Source organism: Tripterygium wilfordii, chromosome 3, assembly GCF_013401445.1.
Source record: "Tripterygium wilfordii isolate XIE 37 chromosome 3, ASM1340144v1, whole genome shotgun sequence".
Classification (NCBI taxonomy): domain Eukaryota; kingdom Viridiplantae; phylum Streptophyta; class Magnoliopsida; order Celastrales; family Celastraceae; genus Tripterygium; species Tripterygium wilfordii.
Window position 1 is genome coordinate 11,922,250 of NC_052234.1, and position 18,397 is coordinate 11,940,646.

At 37.9% G+C, this 18,397-nt stretch overlaps 3 protein-coding genes across 8 annotated transcripts; 2 read left to right on the forward strand and 1 right to left on the reverse strand.

The window, feature by feature from the left end:
* Positions 1-53: 53 nt before the first annotated feature.
* Positions 54-12,154, forward strand: LOC119991056 (spliceosome-associated protein 130 A). Of its 4 annotated transcripts, none has more exons than XM_038837252.1 (16): positions 54-237; positions 374-592; positions 1,025-1,159; positions 1,311-1,390; positions 1,533-1,616; positions 3,286-3,373; positions 3,521-3,675; positions 3,841-5,830; positions 6,454-6,764; positions 6,970-7,285; positions 7,380-7,535; positions 7,811-7,952; positions 8,605-8,681; positions 10,180-10,316; positions 11,090-11,213; positions 11,442-12,154. In XM_038837252.1, exons 2-16 carry the CDS (start codon positions 422-424, stop codon positions 11,640-11,642), a joined length of 4,167 nt encoding a protein of 1,388 aa, XP_038693180.1. In that variant the 5' UTR covers positions 54-237; positions 374-421; the 3' UTR covers positions 11,643-12,154. The 4 variants fall into 4 exon arrangements, with proteins under 4 accessions (XP_038693180.1, XP_038693188.1, XP_038693171.1 ...); XM_038837260.1 differs by having other exon boundaries at positions 389-592; XM_038837243.1 differs by having other exon boundaries at positions 54-592.
* A 1,155-nt stretch (positions 12,155-13,309) lies between these two features.
* Positions 13,310-14,599, forward strand: LOC119989496 (strigolactone esterase D14-like). The gene is made up of 2 exons (XM_038835072.1): positions 13,310-14,057; positions 14,144-14,599. The coding sequence occupies exons 1-2, from the start codon at positions 13,669-13,671 to the stop codon at positions 14,574-14,576; spliced, it is 822 nt and encodes a 273-aa protein (XP_038691000.1). The 5' UTR covers positions 13,310-13,668; the 3' UTR covers positions 14,577-14,599.
* Positions 14,506-18,300, reverse strand: LOC119989482 (rRNA biogenesis protein RRP5-like). 3 transcript variants are annotated; one of them, XM_038835043.1, is made up of 10 exons: positions 18,007-18,300; positions 17,705-17,901; positions 17,047-17,276; positions 16,763-16,939; positions 16,003-16,099; positions 15,758-15,913; positions 15,416-15,646; positions 15,246-15,329; positions 15,036-15,145; positions 14,506-14,644 (listed from the first exon to the last, which is right to left on the reverse strand). In XM_038835043.1, exons 1-7 carry the CDS (start codon positions 18,173-18,175, stop codon positions 15,434-15,436), a joined length of 1,239 nt encoding a protein of 412 aa, XP_038690971.1. In that variant the 5' UTR covers positions 18,176-18,300; the 3' UTR covers positions 14,506-14,644; positions 15,036-15,145; positions 15,246-15,329; positions 15,416-15,433. The 3 variants fall into 3 exon arrangements, with proteins under 3 accessions (XP_038690971.1, XP_038690987.1, XP_038690980.1); XM_038835059.1 differs by having other exon boundaries at positions 14,551-14,676; XM_038835052.1 differs by lacking the exon at positions 14,506-14,644 and having other exon boundaries at positions 15,035-15,145.
* Between the last annotated feature and the right edge of the window lie 97 nt (positions 18,301-18,397).

Sequence of the window (18,397 nt, forward strand, 5' to 3'; positions counted from 1 at the left end):
AAGATTATCAAGTGATTAAATATTGGTGCAACATATTCTGGCCTTTGAAAAAGGACTCGGGTCGGGTTTATTAATTTCATGTATGAGTTGAAAATTGTATTTTCGTACGAGTAAAGACGCCTTCATGGTGAAGAAGACGCAAGTAATTTGCAGTTTATGCAAATCAATCGATCGTGCCCTAACGGCCCATTAATCCGAAACTATGATTAGCTTTCTGCTTCTGTCTCGCTGGCTATGGTTTTGTACCCACTACTACTAATAGTTTCTCTACGCTTGTGATGTTCGTATCGCACCACATGGAGCCATGAAACAACTCTCCCTGCAAATTCATCGCGGCTTGTAGATAAATTTTCTTTTTTTGATGAACTAACAGACCAACAACAACCAGGGAGCCCTAAACTTCTAACTATACTCCTCGTTAATGGCGGTCACGGAGGAAGAGTGTTCATCTGCGAAGTCTCGATCCTCCTCATCGGCAACGTCCAGCAGACGGCACTACCTCGCCAAGTGCGTCCTCAGGGGGAGCGCTGTGCTCCAGGTCGTATATGGCCGTTTCCGGTCTCCTTCCTCCCTTGACATCGTTTTGGGCAAGGTCTATTTCTACTCTCATTTTTGGTGCGATTATTTGTAGTATCGTGATGTTGTTTGAAGTTCTTAAAGAAATTGAGTTTCAGTTAGATACGGGCTGCATCTTTTTCGGACTTTGAATTGATGGCCTCCTTGAACATTTTTGAATTTAGTATGGTCGGGGAAATTAAACCAGGAATCAGACTGGTTCTCTCTTTTCTTCTATCACTTCTTTAGAACACTGATGACTTGCAGCATAGACAACGCTATTTTCCTGTGAAGTGTTGTGGTAGCAGCAGGGGAAGAGAAGCCTAGCAAGGGCTTTTATTAAAGGAACTAAGATGTTACTAATTCTTTCTCGTGAAAACAAGTTGCAGAATTTTATCCTCTTTTTTTTTTCCCCCCTTTTCCTTGTTAGTGTTTGTCTTGGAGCTATTTGATGATTTAACTACTTCAGGAATCATCCATTGAGCTGGTGATAATCGGTGAAGATGGGATTGTACAGTCTGTTTGTGAGCAGCCTGTATTTGGAACAATTAAAGACCTCGCTGTCGTACGATGCAATGAGAAGTTCAATATGCAAAATCCACGGGTCTGTTACTTGCTTCGGTTAACCTTTTTCATGACATTTTCTCCTACTCTCTATATATTAAAATGAAACAAATTTCACATGATAGGAATTGCTTTTCCATGGTAAAATTTTATTGCAAATGCATTTTTTTTTTTTATCCTTTCCTATGCAGATGAGGGGGAAAGACTTATTGGTTGCAATATCTGATTCTGGGAAACTCTCATTTCTCACATTTTGCAATGAAATGCACAGGTTCCAATGATTCATTTCATTAGTTTTTTCCACATTTAAAATAGTGATGCAGTTTGATTATTTTTCTGCTGAACTTGTTACTTGCTTTTCATGTCACTTCTTGCTGAAGGATAGTTTACTTTAATGTTGATTGTTGAGATAGGTTTTATCCGCTGACTGATGTTCCACTTTCCAATCCTGGAAACTCGAGGCATCGGCTTGGAAGAATGCTCGCTGTTGATTCTAGGCAAGTTGCTCTTTTAGCTTTTCAAATTTTAAATTGAATTTATTTGGATAATCTTTATGCTCCAGTTGAGTTATATTATATTTTCCCATCTGTTTTAATAGTTGTGTGCAAGTTTCTGCATACTGTTAGCTAACATCTCCACTGCCCGTGGCTCATGTGTGCATTTATGCATGTCCTGCCCGTTAGATGCTTGTGTGCATGCGCTTTTGTTCTTCTGTTTATTATGTTTTATGAGAACAACCATCATAATTGGTTAGAGTATCCTCATAATGCTAATGTGGTCACATTCTTTTTACTCGGTTATCTTTTTTTTTTTTCCTTCTAATCTTTTCCTTTTATTTATGTTGTCATTATTGCTGACATTGGGGTTGATTGGGAATAATTGAATTGGAGGAATAATGGGTTTCTATGCCTTTGTTGAGAGGGGGTGTGCTGACTCATTCTTAATCATGATTATTGGAAAACTCATCATCATCATAGCCAACTTTCTGAACTATTAGTGTGAAGCTTTCATACTCTAATTGTAGAAGGTTTAGTTTTCATCTGTTTCTGTTAGACTGGATGAATTAGTGGTATATTTAGACTCCCTTTGGAGGTTTAGAAATGATTCCTGATAAAGGCAGATGAAGTGTGTAATCTGGGTGCATTTGTTTTTGATGGTCGAAGATGCATCTTAATACAGACAGTGATAGCATTCTGCCTACTTCATATTGAAAAATATGTTGTGCCACTTGAAGAATATTGAAGCCACATTCTCTTTACCCTTCACGTGGTATGCTCAAGGTCCCCCCCCCCCCCCCCCAAAAAAAAAAGCACTTCTGTTGCCATCTGAAGTGTTGCAGATGGCAACAAAAGCTTGTTTTTGAGGAGCATATGTGACTGAGTTAAGGTTGCCAGCTTGTTGATGATGCGTGTCTTAGACCAAGGTTCTTGTCTTTTTGGTAGGACTATAGGTGTTGATCTGTCGGTATTATTGAGAGGTTAAAAGGTGACATTTGTTGTTACCCGACTTTGAAGGGAGTTCCTGAGTCACAGATTGATGCCCTGACCGTGAATAATTTTTTGTGTGGATGGGATAGTTTCACCAAGTCCATTGTGCATAACCAAAATTTTTCGGCGGTCTTTGCCTGCTAGTTAGAGACCTATCTCTCAGTTGCTGAACATGTTTTTCATGTGTAGTTTCTGGACTCTGTAATTCTACCGTGCAAAACCGTATGTCCACCCTAAACTCTTGGCTTCACAAGTAGCAGCTGCTGGGTGGCTATTTGTTCTTTGATTTTCAGTGTTTGATGAACCGAGGATCTGTCAGTCGATTTATTTTTTATGAGAAGATGCTGTCTTGATCAAGGAAGGGAGTTGATCACTGTTACTGCTTGAAAGGCTCTTAAGTATTTGTTAGGAGAGATCATGTTTGGGTAGGCAGTAAGGGTTGGGTAACTTTGTTTTATTGGCATGATTTGGCTATGACATTCCTCTCATGGTCATAGATCAACTATGAAGAGCTTGTGACCAATTAGCACAGATAGTCCAAATGGTTCCTTATTTACCTGTTTGTTTAAGCTGGCTTGTTATCTTATAAACAATCCGTTCCTGTGGAAGGAAGATAAATTGCATCTGGATAATAATATCCCCAAGTCTTTTTTTTTCTTTTTCTTTTTCCTTTATGCAGTGGCTGTTTTGTTGCTGTTAGTGCCTATGAAGATCAATTGGCTATTTTCTCTCTTTCAATGTCTGGTGGCATTGATATTATTGATAAGGTGGGTATTTAAGCTTTATCTCAGAGTACTTTTTTCGACCCCAAATGTATTTGAAGAACAACTTTCGAAATGATGATCTTTAATTTGTTGTCGATTACATGGCCTGTTTTTGATATACTAAGATATTCCTATTTGCTGCAATTTCAGAGGATACTTTATCCTCCTGAAGATGAAGCAGATGCAGGAGGAGGCTTCCATAGGACCAACATACGTGGCACCATATGGAGCATGTGCTTTATATCAAAAGATCCGAGTCAACCAAGTAAGGAGCATAACCCCGTACTAGCCGTTATTCTGAATAGGTATGATCTATATACTTTGGCGTAGTCTTTAGTCACGTTATGATTTTGTGGCTTGAGTAATGAAAAGTTTTTTTTATTCGAGTGTTATGAGATAACTTACATTCTTTTTTATTCGTGTCTTTATGAGAGTACTCAAATCAGAAACTGAGAATTTTAGTTTTGCAGGAGGGGAGCACCTGTAAATGAACTCTTGTTATTGGATTGGGATATGGGAGCACAGGCTATAAATGTTGTTTCCCAGTATGTTGAAGAGGGGTCACTAGCACATGACATCATCGACGTTCCGCATTCTTATGGATATGCATTTCTTTTTAGAGTTGGTGATGTTCTTTTAATGGATCTTAGAGATGTTCACAACCCATCTTGTATCTGTAGAACAAGCTTAAACTTCTTACCCGCTACAGTGGAGGAGCAAATTGTCGTGGAAGAGTCCTGTAGAGTTCATGATGATGACGAAGGTTTGTTCAATGTTGCTGCATGTGCTTTACTTGAGCTCAGGGATTATGACCCCATGTGTATAGATAGTGATGATGGAAATGTTAAATCATCCTCCAACTATGCTTGCTCGTGGAGTTGGGAACCGGAAAAGAATATAAATCCAAGGATGATTTTTTGTGTGGACTCAGGAGAGTTTTTTATGATTGACATTTGTTTTGATGGCAGTGATCTCAAAGTTAATCTCTCTGAGTGTCTGTACAAAGGTTTACCTTGCAAGGCACTTTTGTGGGTTGAAGGTGGATTCTTAGCAGCATTTGTGGAGATGGGGGATGGGGTGGTCCTTAAAGTGGATAATGGAAGACTACTTTATATGAGTCCTATTCAGAATGTCGCACCAATCTTGGATTTGTCAGTTGTGGATTACCAGGAGGAGAAGCGTGATCAGATGTTTGCATGCTGCGGAGTGGCACCAGAGGGATCATTAAGGATTATTAGAAGTGGTATAAGTGTAGAGAAGCTATTGAAAACTAGCCCTGACTATCAAGGTATATCTGGCACTTGGAGTATTCGCATGAAAGTTAATGATTTATATCATTCTTTTCTCGTTCTCTCATTTGTTGAAGAGACAAGGGTATTATCTGTTGGTGTTAGCTTCACTGATGTGACTGATTCAGTTGGCTTCCAGCCAGATGTCTGTACTTTGGCATGTGGACTTGTAGGTGATGGTTTGCTGGTCCAGGTACACCAAAATGCTGTCCGGCTCTGTCTACCCACCATAGCCTGCCACTCTGAAGGTGTAGCTTTGTCTACTCCGATTTGTGCATCTTGGTTCCCAAATAATGTAAGTATCAGCTTGGGGTCAGTTGGGCAGAATTTGATAATTGTTTCTACATCTAATCCGTACTTCCTTCATATTCTTGGGGTCAGATTACATTCAACTTTGCAATATGAAATATATGAAATGCAACAACTGAGATTGCAGCATGAGTTGTCCTGCATTTCCATACCTCAGCAGTGTTTTGAGCTAACACAATTAAGCTCACCTCTCAATCTGTTGGATAAAAAACATGCAACTGCTCCATCTTCTGGAATCGATGTTGGTAATACCTTTATAATTGGAACTCATAAGCCTTCAGTGGAAATTTTATCTTTCCTACCTAATCAAGGAATAAGAGTTCTTGCCACTGGAATAATATCATTAACAAACACTATGGGGACTGCAATCAGCGGGTGCATCCCTCAAGATGTAAGGCTTGTACTAGTTGATCGGTTTTACGTTCTCTCAGGTTTGAGGAATGGAATGCTGCTTCGGTTTGAGTGGCCTTCTCCCTCCACTTTGTCTTCTATAGAATTACAGTCTTGCTATCCTTATTCTGTGGTAAATGTGGATACAGCTACAATGAATGAAGCTGCAATTTATTTTGTGCCACGATATGGTGTTGATTTAACTGACAAAGCAATGACTAACCTTCCGGTTAATCTTCAATTGATTGCCACTCGTCGCATTGGCATTACTCCTGTTTTCCTGGTCCCACTGAGTGATTCGCTTGATGCAGATGTGATTGCTCTTAGTGATAGGCCATGGTTGGTGCAGACTGCAAGGCACAGCCTCTCTTATGCTTCCATTTCATTTCCACCTTCAACACATGCAGCTCCTGTATGCTCTGCTGAATGTCCGAAGGGTATTTTGTTTGTTGCAGAGAGCAGTCTACATTTGGTAAGACTGCTTGCTGTATTATAATGTTATGATGAATAGTGTGGTTTTCTAAGCTTAACTTCTCAATTCTGCAAATATATTGAAGAAATACACTAGAAGAAATGATTTTAAAAACAATCATGTCTATGTCTGTTGATGAAAATGCTGATCATCTACTTTATCTCTTCCCCCCTCGTTTTTTCCCCCTTTTCTAGAGTTCTTCAATAGCTGGAAAATCTTTGTCCACCAAAGTCAGGAGACCTGGCACTTTGCTTCCATAGAAATAATTGATGATTTGCTTTATTCAGTTATGATGTAGTGTTCGATTTCTACTTTCCTGATGGATGCCTGATGGTGCTTGCAATTTTAGAGAACTGAAGAAATAAGTTGAAAGTACGAAGCGTCTTTTGCAATTGTGATTTGCCTGCATTTTGCACTCAGTTGTTTTTTTTTCCTAATGATGTCTGTACCTCTATTTTATGTAATGTCCTGAATTCCTTGAAGTATTTTGTTTCTCATTTAATGGAAGAAGAAAAGGCAGAAACTGTGATTTTGACTACTGTTTTATGTTTGTCCTTAAGTTGGGTATGTTATTTTTCAGCATTGCTGGGTTGATATATGTGGTTCTTTAATGATACTTGCAGGTGGAGATGGTGCACAGTAAGAGGCTTAATGTGCAGAAATTTCATATTGGAGGAACTCCACGGAAAGTTCTGTATCATAATCAAAGCAAGCTATTGGTTGTGATGAGAACTGAGTTGAGCAATGAAACGTCTTCATCTGATATATGCTGTGTTGATCCCCTTAGTGGTTCAGTGTTGTCATCCTTTAAGCTTGAAGTTGGAGAAACTGGAAAAGCCATGGAGTTTGTGAGGGTTGGAAATGAACTGGTTCTGGTTGTTGGAACTAGTCTTTCTTCTGGTGCGGCCATTATGCCCAGTGGCGAGGCTGAAAGGTGTATCATCTATTTCATCCCTTGTTGTTTTGTAATTCACAATTTTTTCCCATAGTTTGTATTGGAAATTTAACTTCTTGCTTTAATATGGTAAACTAAAAGTTTCAAAAGCCATGAGAACTAATGGTGCCTGTGTATGGGCTACTTATGTGCTATAAGTGTTTTTTTACGAATCAGCTTATCCTAACTGGACTTTGTTCGACAGTACGAAGGGACGCCTAATTGTTCTCTGCCTTGAACCCTTTCAAAATTCAGATAGCGCTTCAATGACATCTTGTTCGAAGGCAGGGTCTTCGTCTCAACTTACTTCACCATTTCATGAAAATGTTGGATATGCCACGGAACAGCTTTCAAGCAGTAGTCTCTGTGGTAGCTCGGATGACAATAGCTGTGATGGGATAAAACTAGAAGAAGCTGAGCCATGGCAGCTGCGATTGGCTTACTCAACCACATGGCCTGGAATGATACTTGCAATCTGTCCATATCTTGATCATTACTTCTTGGCATCTTCTGGAAATGCTGTAAGTTTCGAAGCTCTGTATGTTCATGGAACTTGGCAATATGGTCTGCTACATGACCATTACTGACAGAAGTTTTTTGGTTCTCTTTCCTCAGTTTTATGTTTGTGGATTTCCAAATGATAATCCGCAGAGGGTGAGGAGGTTTGCTGTAGCAAAGACACGTTTTATGATAATGTCACTCACTGCATATTTTACTAGAATTACCGTTGGTGACTGCCGAGATGGCATCCTTTTCTATTCTTATCATGAGGTAATGACAATTGCGAGCAGTTTTCTGTTGGGCATTTTGTTTCTTGCATGGGCGTCCTTTGTATTATTTCTCTGTTTCTTTCTTCTTCCTTTTGTTTCCTGAATCTGCTGCCTGGCCATCAATCTTCATGTTGAATTCAGTGATTTAATTGTATTTTCTTTTGCCTTAAAGGGGATTGTAGACATTGCTACACACATTTTTGTTTTCAATTCTCCTTTTCTTTTAGCTGAAATATTTTCTCAGCTTGTCTTCCTATGTGCTTTCTTGTATGCCAGGATGCCAGAAAATTGGAGCAACTTTACTGTGATCCATCGCAGAGGTTAGTTGCTGATTGCACGCTTATGGATATTGACACTGCCGTTGTTTCAGATCGTAAGGGAAGCATTGCTGTCTTGTCATGTTCTGATCGTTTAGAAGGTAAGTTTCAAGACATCTTTTTGCATAATTTTCAAGTAACTCGTGTTAATTATTCCTCCTATGTTGGATACTCTCTCAAATGCTAGTGTTTGTATATATCCACTTGATTACACTTTCAAGTTTTATAATTAGCCATTGACACTACTCTATGGAGTGATATTGGAAGAAAGCATTGATATTCAGTCGAGACATTATCATAGACATTAGTTTATGGAAGAAAAAACACACACACACATAGTGGTTGCCTATTTGAAATCAAGAAATTTTCTGTTTGGTTATGATAGTTATAATTGATAATCTACAACATGATATCCTATTTCAATGATGAATAGATTAATTTGTGGTAGATGTGGACTAGTGCGATTGAATATTGGTTTTATTTTATTTAATATAAAAGGCCACATCAGCAACCTGTATTTGTTGGAAGCTTGATTTGCTGGTTGGACCGTTATTTTCTCTGGCTTGGAACACTTATTAGCAGTTCTTTCAATGCAATTCTGAATAGATGGAGGTGTTAATGATGAAAGATGTGTATCTTGATATGTAATATTGTAAATTTTTTACTGTTTTCTTATTCCTACGGGTTTTCTATGTATGATGGCTGGAAAATAACAACATTGATTTTCATAGTATCTATGTTTCTATGTCACAGTGGATGCAAGTCCAGAATGCAACCTAACGATATGTTGTGCTTATTATATGGGCGAGATAGCCATGCGCATTGGGAAGGTGAGTTCTTGTATGATAGTGTTATTTAAAGATTTTAACTTTCAATGTAGAAGGAAATCTGGTGACCTTTGTGGCTTTCCCATTTTTCTTGGATATGCTGTTAAAGCCGCACTGTAAGTTATGAATGTTTGTTATTTTTTGAAACTTAGATTTTCACACAAAAGGATCATAAAATAGAAAAGCGGGGAAAAGAAGAAATATATGAAAAAAAATATAAAGTAACTTAGACCCTATTTTTTCTCCATGTTCATGAAACTAGTTGGGAATGGTCGAAAATGCCGCCTACAATCCTAAAGAAGCCTTTTGCGACTTCTTTGACGAGAAGCGGGAAGAGCTGGACACCCACCTAGAGTGGAGTCTGGCAGAAAGGGACAGATCTAGTTAGGCAAGATATCAAAGAACGCGGCCATAGTCGACGAGAAGCGGGACGAGCTGGACACCCACCTAGAGTGGAGTCTGGCAGAAAGGGACAGATCTAGTTAGGCAAGATATCAAAGAACGCGGCCATAGTCTCGACATAATCTGTTTGATTAATGATTAAAATAGAGTAAAAATAATTTTGTATTGTGAATGACATAAAACAATGTCAATTGGGAGTTAATTAATATATTTGTCATCTCTAATACTATAATTCATAGTTCATTATGTACTCTGTTGGTCCAATTAATCAATACAATTATTTTATATTACTTATTTTGTTTCATGTGTATAGGCATTTGCATAATGGTGATTAAGAAATTTATTTTATAATACTAGTTCATTTTCACTAAATGATAGTCATAGTGAGGCACAATAACGTTTACCTAAATAATTCTAATATTATTTAATTAGTTAAATAGTTTATAAATATAGAGTTCTATTTACAATAATAGAGTTTTTTTTTTATCTTTATTATTAGTAATGGTTAGAGTTTGAATTGAATTATTATTAAAATACTCTGTCATTATAGCTCTAGTAAAATAATTGTAATTGAATTATTGTTTTATCAAGTGCTATGTAGCATAATTATATATATATTCACTTTCGTTTTTAAATATTTTTAGGTGTTAAGTATATCCAAAATAATAAAGTTCTTTTCCTAGAATAGATATAGGTCTAATAAATTACTATTGATTTTTTTCCTGTTTAAATATTATTAGTATATTCTATTACTATATTTAAGTTAACAGAATTCTAATTGAATTAGTTTTAAGGTTTTCCTTTTTATTTTTTTTATTTGTGCCACATGGCTCAACTTATAATCTCTGAATTCTTTTGCTTTTAAGTAGTAGTATTGATTAGGAATATTTTTCTCTTTCTTTAATTTGTTCTTGTAGGCTAATAATTCTATTATGTCTTCTAGGTGGGAATTATATTTAAATACTTAGAAGTCTCTACTGAATGATTTGTTATCTGTGGCTATAACTAAAATAGCCTGAGAAGTTAGATGTTTTGATTCTAAACATAATAAGGAATGTTCTGCCTACCTTTAATATTACAAAAAATATTTTCCTTGTAGGGGTCATTTTCATATAGGCTTCCAGCCGATGATGTGTTGAAGGGTTGTGATCCTATTTCAAATGTCGATCCATCTCAGAGAACTATCATTGCCAGTACACTACTAGGAAGCGTAGTAATCTTTATTCCTCTATCAAGGTATGAATTGTTGATTTTTTTTCTCCGTTTAATTACTCTTTCTTGAAATCCTATAGTTGTAGACAGCTGTTGAAGGTATCTCATGATAGTTAAAGAATGTTGGAACCCACACAAGAAGTCCCACATTGAAAAACTATGTGGACTCCTTGGGCAATATTTAAATATTTGATTTAGCCGTCACCTGAAAAACCACATTAATATAGGTCATACAACTCATATCCATCCTATAGCCTGTTCGCTAAACTTGAGAAATATTCTTTGGCCATGTCTTCTCTCTTCGTGTGAATGCAATCACAATCCACCTAAATCATTCAGAGGGGCGAGTCTGCCTTCAGTTTGCGTCTGTTCAGTAGGGTGAAGTCTGCCTTACAGCTTTACAATGAGCAACAAATGTGGGTTTGTCTAGAGTTGTATCTGGTGTTTTCCCACCCTAACCACAAGATCTTGTCATCCCTATAGAGGTTTGGTAGCTTACAACCTGTGGACTGACAGTGAAGGTAATCATATTGCCAGTAATTATAACATAGAATGGAAGCTATAGGAGTGTATAAAGTATCTGCTTTCCTCACCTAAGGTACCACAAGATCCCTGGAAAGGAGCGATCAATTGTAATTTGGAGCCGTTGCTCTATTTAGTTTTTCCAGAGTGATTCTTGAAAATTGCTGTCCATTTACTCAACTTGTTGACCACTAGAGGACTTTGTGTTTGGTAGGCCTTGCTTGATAAGAATTTTGATCATAATGATTTTTTATATGTTTATTGCTGGTATTTAGATTATTTTTTTTCAGGGAAGAACATGAACTCTTGGAAGCAGTCCAAGCTAGGCTTGTGATTCATCCGTTGACTGCTCCTGTTTTAGGGAATGATCATAATGAGTTCCGAAGCCGTGAAATTCCGGTATGTAGAGTGGTCGTGTAGTTTATTGTCATTTCTTTTATTGCCATGGTTTAGAAGGTCAACAGTACATTGACCAAGGATAACTGTTTATTATCTCGTGGAATGTAAGATCTGAATGCTATATCATGGTGAAATGTATATGAAGGAACAGCAAACTGGATCTATCAGAATATGCTTCACTGTATTCACACATGGTTGCTTATATAAATTCATCATTTCAATTTATAGGTTGGGGTTCCCAAGATTCTCGATGGTGATATGCTGGCTCAGTTCTTGGAGCTTACAAGTATGCAACAAGAGGCTGTATTATCTTCACCTCTTCCCGCAATCGACATGGGAAAATCGAGTTCTAAATCACCTTTCCTTGGTCCTATCTCTGTCGATCCAGTTGTGCAACTTCTTGAACGGGTCCATTATGCCCTAAATTAATTGCTTCTCTATGTGCTTTTCCCTACTTCTTGGTCATGACTGGAGGATGAAATTTTTTACTCATCCGGATAGGGCGACTTTTGAATATCAAATTTGAAGATGGTCTCTTGGCATACCATAATTTCATTCTGGAAACGGAAGTGCCAGCCCCAAATGCCTTCTGATTCATGAAGGATAAGTGACTATGCAATCTGCACACCTCGCAGCTAATGCTTAGTTGCAGATGGAACTCCTTCGATTATATCCGTGTTTGTTCTGTGGCGAGTTGAGTAACAGCTGCACAAGCCGTGGATGTGCAAGGTGGGTGGTGTGAATTGCAATCCTCCGTTTCTGTATTTGTATATTCTTTTGTAATGGAAAGCCTTTGTCGGTGAAAAATAAAATTAAGTACAATGGCTCAAGGGATTTCTTGATGTATAAATTTTCTTGCGTGTGTATTGAGTGTTGACCAGGGAACCATCCCCAGAATCCATTGATATTCTCTCTCGGTCAATAAAAGAATAATTTGCAAAGACCCTTCGAAGTATATGCAAATACAACAAATTCAAGGCGATTTGGTTGTATTTGCATGGGCACTCCAAAATTTTCCTCTCTTAGTCCATAAAATTCTCAATTTTGTCTCAAATTTTTTTTTTTTGGCAGGTAAGCTGGAGTGGGGGTTTGAATTTGGAAATCATCCAATTTGAACATATGCCTCAACCATCTCGATAGAGGGTTTGTCCGTTGGTCTCAACGATCTCTAATTTACCAGGTTACTAGGAGTTCATTATTAAAAGGATTTTATCAGGTTTACCTAGATCATAAGAAATAGCAGAAAATTTAAATCTTTTATTGATTTGATGTGTAACGGCCCTCAAAATATCTAGAAACAAACATTACTTATTATGAAGATGATCTTTTGCTACTGCCCCAATCCATAAATTTCAAGTCCTTTTCAATTTAAACTTCAAAGGGAAGAAGGCACTGCAGCTCATAAGACATACTCACACAAGGTGTTGTGAATACTTGCGAGGACCCAAAACTGCCTCAAAATATCTTGTTAACCCCAAACCCTAACTGACACCTTTTTTTTATGTCCCAACCCTAAATGACACCCTTCTTGTATATCCCCGAAATGAAAGAATAACAAGATGATGTCACCTGGGCTCTCAGCGTGGCTATGAGTCGTTTCTAACTGGACCAACACCTTTTTTTTTTGTTAAGAGTTTGAACTCTTTAAAGCCGAAAAACAAAAAGGTCCCAAGGCCCAACATGACCACATGGGCTGCTCCTTATAATTAAAAAATAGCTTTTTTTAACTATCATTTTACTAATTTCTTACGTACCTCGATTTTAAGTTTTAACCCCCATCGATCAACATGGGAATTGTAACTCTCTAATTCTCGAGGTATAATGACAAACCGAAAGGCTGGCTAGAAGGAATCGGCGGAGAAATTTTGTGTTCAATTTTTAGGACACCTTATATGTATGTTCATAATCACTGGGGTCTAGATACCCCAAGACGAATGAATTGAGGATTAAAATAGGGATTGGGGGCTAGAGTATTGCTCTTGTAATTCAGGCACATTACCCTTAGCATTTAACGGGCAGACAATGTTAATAGAAGAGTGATTAATTGTTGCTTGCAAATTACCAAGCATAAAAAAAAAGAAAAATGTAATTGGGTCCTATAATCCCTGTATGAACAATATTTTGTTTACCTAATTCTAATAAATGGAGGAAGAAGAGGATGTGCCCTTTTTCTCTGCTGACTGAACACTGTCCATATCATCCATTCATTTCAAAAGGCTTACACAGTATTTAACACGGACGGCAAGTTTGTTGAGTTCAGTTATGGCCAATTTGTATGCACAACTACTTATATGCATCTCATGTCACCAACTCCAAACCATATCTTCTCAATGAAGTCAGTTTGATCTCTCATCATCATCACTTTTACAAAGCTAGGATAGTTTGTTTACTCAAAATAGTTTCACCCCTAGAGACTCCCTCTCTTAGTTAAACTATTGTGCGAATCAGCACAAGTATGGACGCACTGTGCGACCATGGAGAAGGCATAGTTGAAGCCCTAAATGCTAAGTTTTATGGAAATGGCACAGAAACCCTAGTTCTCTCTCATGGGTTTGGCACTGATCAGAGTGTCTGGCACTACTTGATTCCTTATCTTGCATGCTACTTCAAGGTTCTTGTTTTTGATTTGATATTTGGCCCAAACGTCAATCCTGACCTCTACAACCCAAGCAAGTACTCAAACTTCAGTGGCTATGCCAAAGACTTGATGTGCCTTCTTGATGAGCTCAATGTGAGCAGAAGCATTTACATTGGCCACTCCATGTCAGCCATGATTGGATGCATTGCAGCAACAAAGAGACCTCATCTGTTTCAGCAACTTATGCTGCTCAGTGGCTCTCCAAGGTGGTTTTCTTTCATGTTCTCTACTGACAGAGAGAGGTTTTGGTAATTATGATCAATTAATCTTTATGATCCCTGTCATTTTGTAGGTACCTGAACGCAGAAGGGTACAAAGGGGGCTTTGAAAGATTTCAACTTAATGCAATCTTTAAAGCAATGAATCAAAATTACTCAAGTTGGTTCCAAACTTTTGCTCCAACAGCTGTAGCAGAGAGAGACACAGCGGCCATAGCCGAATTTGAGTACAGCTTGGGGAGGATGAATCCAAGGACTGCACTCAGTGTGGCCAAAACTGTGTTTTTAAGCGATCTCAGAAGGATTCTGCCACAAGTCCAAGTCCCTTGCACCATCATACAATCAAGGAAAGACAATATGGTTCCCCAAAACGTCTGCTACTACATGAAGAAAAAGGTTGGTGGTCATACCAGAGTGAATATACTGAACACGCAAGGCCATTTTCCCCAGCTAACAGCTCATCCATTACTTCTTGAAGTTCTGAAGAGAGCTCTTCACATTGAGTGAAAGAATCTTGGCATGCAGAACGAAAAGAATGGATAACATTTCCCCTACTGAAAACATCGTCTCTTTTCCTTTTATGTCCGAGACACAGGAACGTTAGTACCTTAAAAATGATGGGCCTTCCATGTTATCATTATATATTAGCACATCAAAATGTTCAATTATTTAAATTTCAAACTTTCTATATCAATCCTTGGAGGCCAAAAAGCCCTGAGATTTAGTCGATGGCAAAATGATTCCGTAAAACAAAAATTCATTCTCAGAGGTGATCAGGCCTGGGTAAGGGGGGAAATGATTGATCGGCTGCACCACCAAGAATATTATCAATCCTCTGACTACCCCTCATCCCTTGAATTAGTTTGTAAGCTTACGCTGCAATTTTTTTTCTCATTCCTCATTATGACAAACAACATCTATTTCCTATTAATATGTACATGTTCTCAACAAAAATATCAAACTTACCATCAAGTTAGTGTGCTCTGAGCGTAGTCCATCGCTTTCTGTTTCACATATTCCACCCGTTTTTCATCGCCGTTAGACTTCTCATACTCGAGATACTTCTTGAACAAGAACTGCACATGCAGACAATGAAGCACCATATATAAGGCTTAAAAGAAACATGGAAGTCATAAAATCTTACATCTAGAAGAGAATTGAATAGAAAATGCATACTTTCATCTTTTTAGGAGGAAGGCCCAGGCTAATCGCCCTCTCAAACAATGCACGAATTACATCCACATCTCCAAGTCGGGTCTCCTGTCAGATTTTGATGCAAAAGATGTTTAAGTATGAAAAATGGAAGAATAATCCAACTAAAGAAAAGTTCAAGGACATGATTCTACTTGATCAAGATAAATGCTTCACAAGTCCGTTCTCTTTGGGTACTCCCGCAGTACTCCTTCAAGCAAGGATCGCCCTCTTTCTGGAACTCCACATTTGAACTCCAAAATAGCTGTCTGAGAGATGAACTTAATATGCTTATGACGGGGAAGACTCAACAAAGTACGTTGTACAACGAATTGAACCCTATCTTGCTGTTGTGTTAGAAGACTCTGCACCCGCCTTAACCAAACCTACATTTAACACATTAAAAATCTTAAAGCTCCAATATTGACCCAAAAGTTACAAAAGAGATCTCTTGTTTCCAAAGTAAAATAAGAAAACTATGATAGAACATGACATACCTTGCAAGAATGCTTGAATTTCTTGATCATTTTGTCAAGAAGCTCGTCAACAAATTTGTCTTGGCCAGTTCTTTCATACATTCCCAAGAGTGCCAGATGGATCTTTTTAGGATCGCAGCATTGCAATGCTCTATGGAACACTTTCATCACAGCTTCCTAAAAAAACAAAACTATTAGAACTCCCAGTTCACACTACATTGCTAATGACATTAGAAAAAACTACAACTCCAATCATTTCTCACTACCTCTGGAGGATTTCCATATTCATTTTCCAAATTGAAATAAGCCACCCAAATGTTAAGCTTCTCATTCTCTTCCCGAACGTTTATCGTCCTCAGAGCCCTTGCAAAACCAAAAACGTAGACCAGAATATAGTTTTAATTACACATGCCTGCCAACACTATAGGAGTGTTCTTATGTGCTTTTCAATGAGAAGCTTTGGTGACTTTTTTCTCCATTCACATTCCCATTTTTAGCACCTTACCCACAGTAAAACTGCTAGAGAAAGTGAAACTATTCATCATCATCATCAAAGCCGTTACCCTAAAAGTTTGGGGTCGCCTACATGAGTCTATGAGAACATCAACAGGAAACTATTATTAATATGTATAATTTAGACAGAAACCAATACATAGAAATACAAAACGTCAGTATCTCCCTACTCCCTGGTATGATTTCAAAGCTAGACATTGAATTGATTGATATCTATGAGCAGATGCACGAAGTTCATCAGAATTTCAGTCTAAACATCTTTAAAAATTATGAAGTTTCAAAATTTTCAGTATACGAACCTATATCTGTTTGCTCATTAGCATTGTCCTTTTTGTGCGGAGCTTTATTTTGTCAATACTTGCTAGATTTCTTAGAAGAGTTGTTTGAGTACAAATAACTATGTTCTATGTTTAACCAGAAGGTTTGCATAGAACTAGATTCATAAGCAGTGGCAGATGAGTATCAATTTTGCAGATAGTAGAAAGGCAGGAATAACAAATCCCCAAGGAATACCTCTCCGCAATAGAACGAGCTTTCTCAACATCAGCCAAAGAGAGTACAAAGGCCATGTACTTCATCCAAACCAAACTGCTATTAGGAGAGCTTCTAACCAGTTTCTCATAATCATCAGCAGTTGTCGGGATATTTTTTTCCAATAGTCTTTCTTCAGCAGCTCCTATTTCTTGCTCCCTGAACAGATATCACCCAAAATAAACAGTAAAATATGGGCAAAAGAAAATTCCACATGCTTTATTAATGACAAAAAACAAAAAGCAATTGGGCAAGGACAAAATAACCTCTCTTCCTTTGCTTGTCTTTTCTCCTTCCCATCTACGGTGTCTACTGTATCGCTAAGCCCTTGGTTTTGACTAGCTACAATATGCACATCTGAGTGTTCAATGTCATCAAGTATGACCTTAAGCGGACGAATTGAAGACCTCGATTCTGCTTGTGCAAGAACTTTGCATTCTTCATTCTCATTCATTTCAGCAACAACTCCCCAAAGCTTCATCCCAGGAGAAATATTCTGAACACATGTATAGGAACTAGAAAGCATAATTAATCAAATTTCGAGGCATTTGAATACCTTCTACAGTAAGATTGAAGTAATCAAATTATTAACGGCAAATATACTCAATGTACAGACAAGCTTCTACTAATGCACAAACAGAAGTCATCACAAACTTGTAATTTATGCTGGAAAGGTGACTTAAGGTGGCAAAAAATGATAGTACAGTACTATAAACTAAACTCGGAAAAACATTGGCTCATTACGAGTAGACAAAGAAATTGCATATACTACTTTGAAATAAGATCATAATAAAGAGGCTTTGCTAAACTATGTGTCAGAAAAGCATAAGCACGATTTATATGTCAATAGTTTAAATCTTTAAGAACTATTCAAACTAAAAAAATCTCTCTCGTAAATGGAGGATCAATTTGTACTTTCTATACCTTTAGAGTTATCTTATTAGCAAATCTAGGAAGTTTTCCAGTGATACCATTGCCGAAAAGCGAACCCAGGTCATCTCCTTGAGCGGCAGTTTTCCTCTGCATCTTTATCCTCTTGTTCTTCTTCCACTTATTTGCCTTAGCCCCAAATTCTGCATGAATCTCCTCTCGTTCGCGTTTGCCGAAGGAACTGACTCCACCTGAAAACAAAGAACAATCAGTAAATCAAACATGAAACAACTCACAAAAAAAACATGCATAGCACAAGCAATTAACAAAAGAGAAATTGAAACATGAGGTAAAACCTCCAGGGAAGTCGGGAACGTCGTCTTCGAGCTGCAATGCCATAGCCTTGGATTGAACGGCTTTGTTTCTTTCCTTACTTGGTTTGAAGGCCGTCTTGAATGACTTGTTGAACTTAGGACCACCGTCTTTGGAGTTTCTCTTATGAGATTTCTTAGAAGGCGCGGCCATTGTTGCTCAACCTAGAGCCGTGTTGTGTTTAAAGTAACGTCTCTACCAAGGAAGAGACGAGGGTTTAAAAGAGAACCAAAGTCGGCAGTCGCAGAGCAAGTCCCATTCCTAGCGGGATTAGGGAACGAAATAATTCCGTTGGAGGACAAACCGACAAACAGGGTTTAAGAACTGCGGCGTTTATTTGTCAGGGCTTGTTCGACCCAAGATGGACGTGACGCG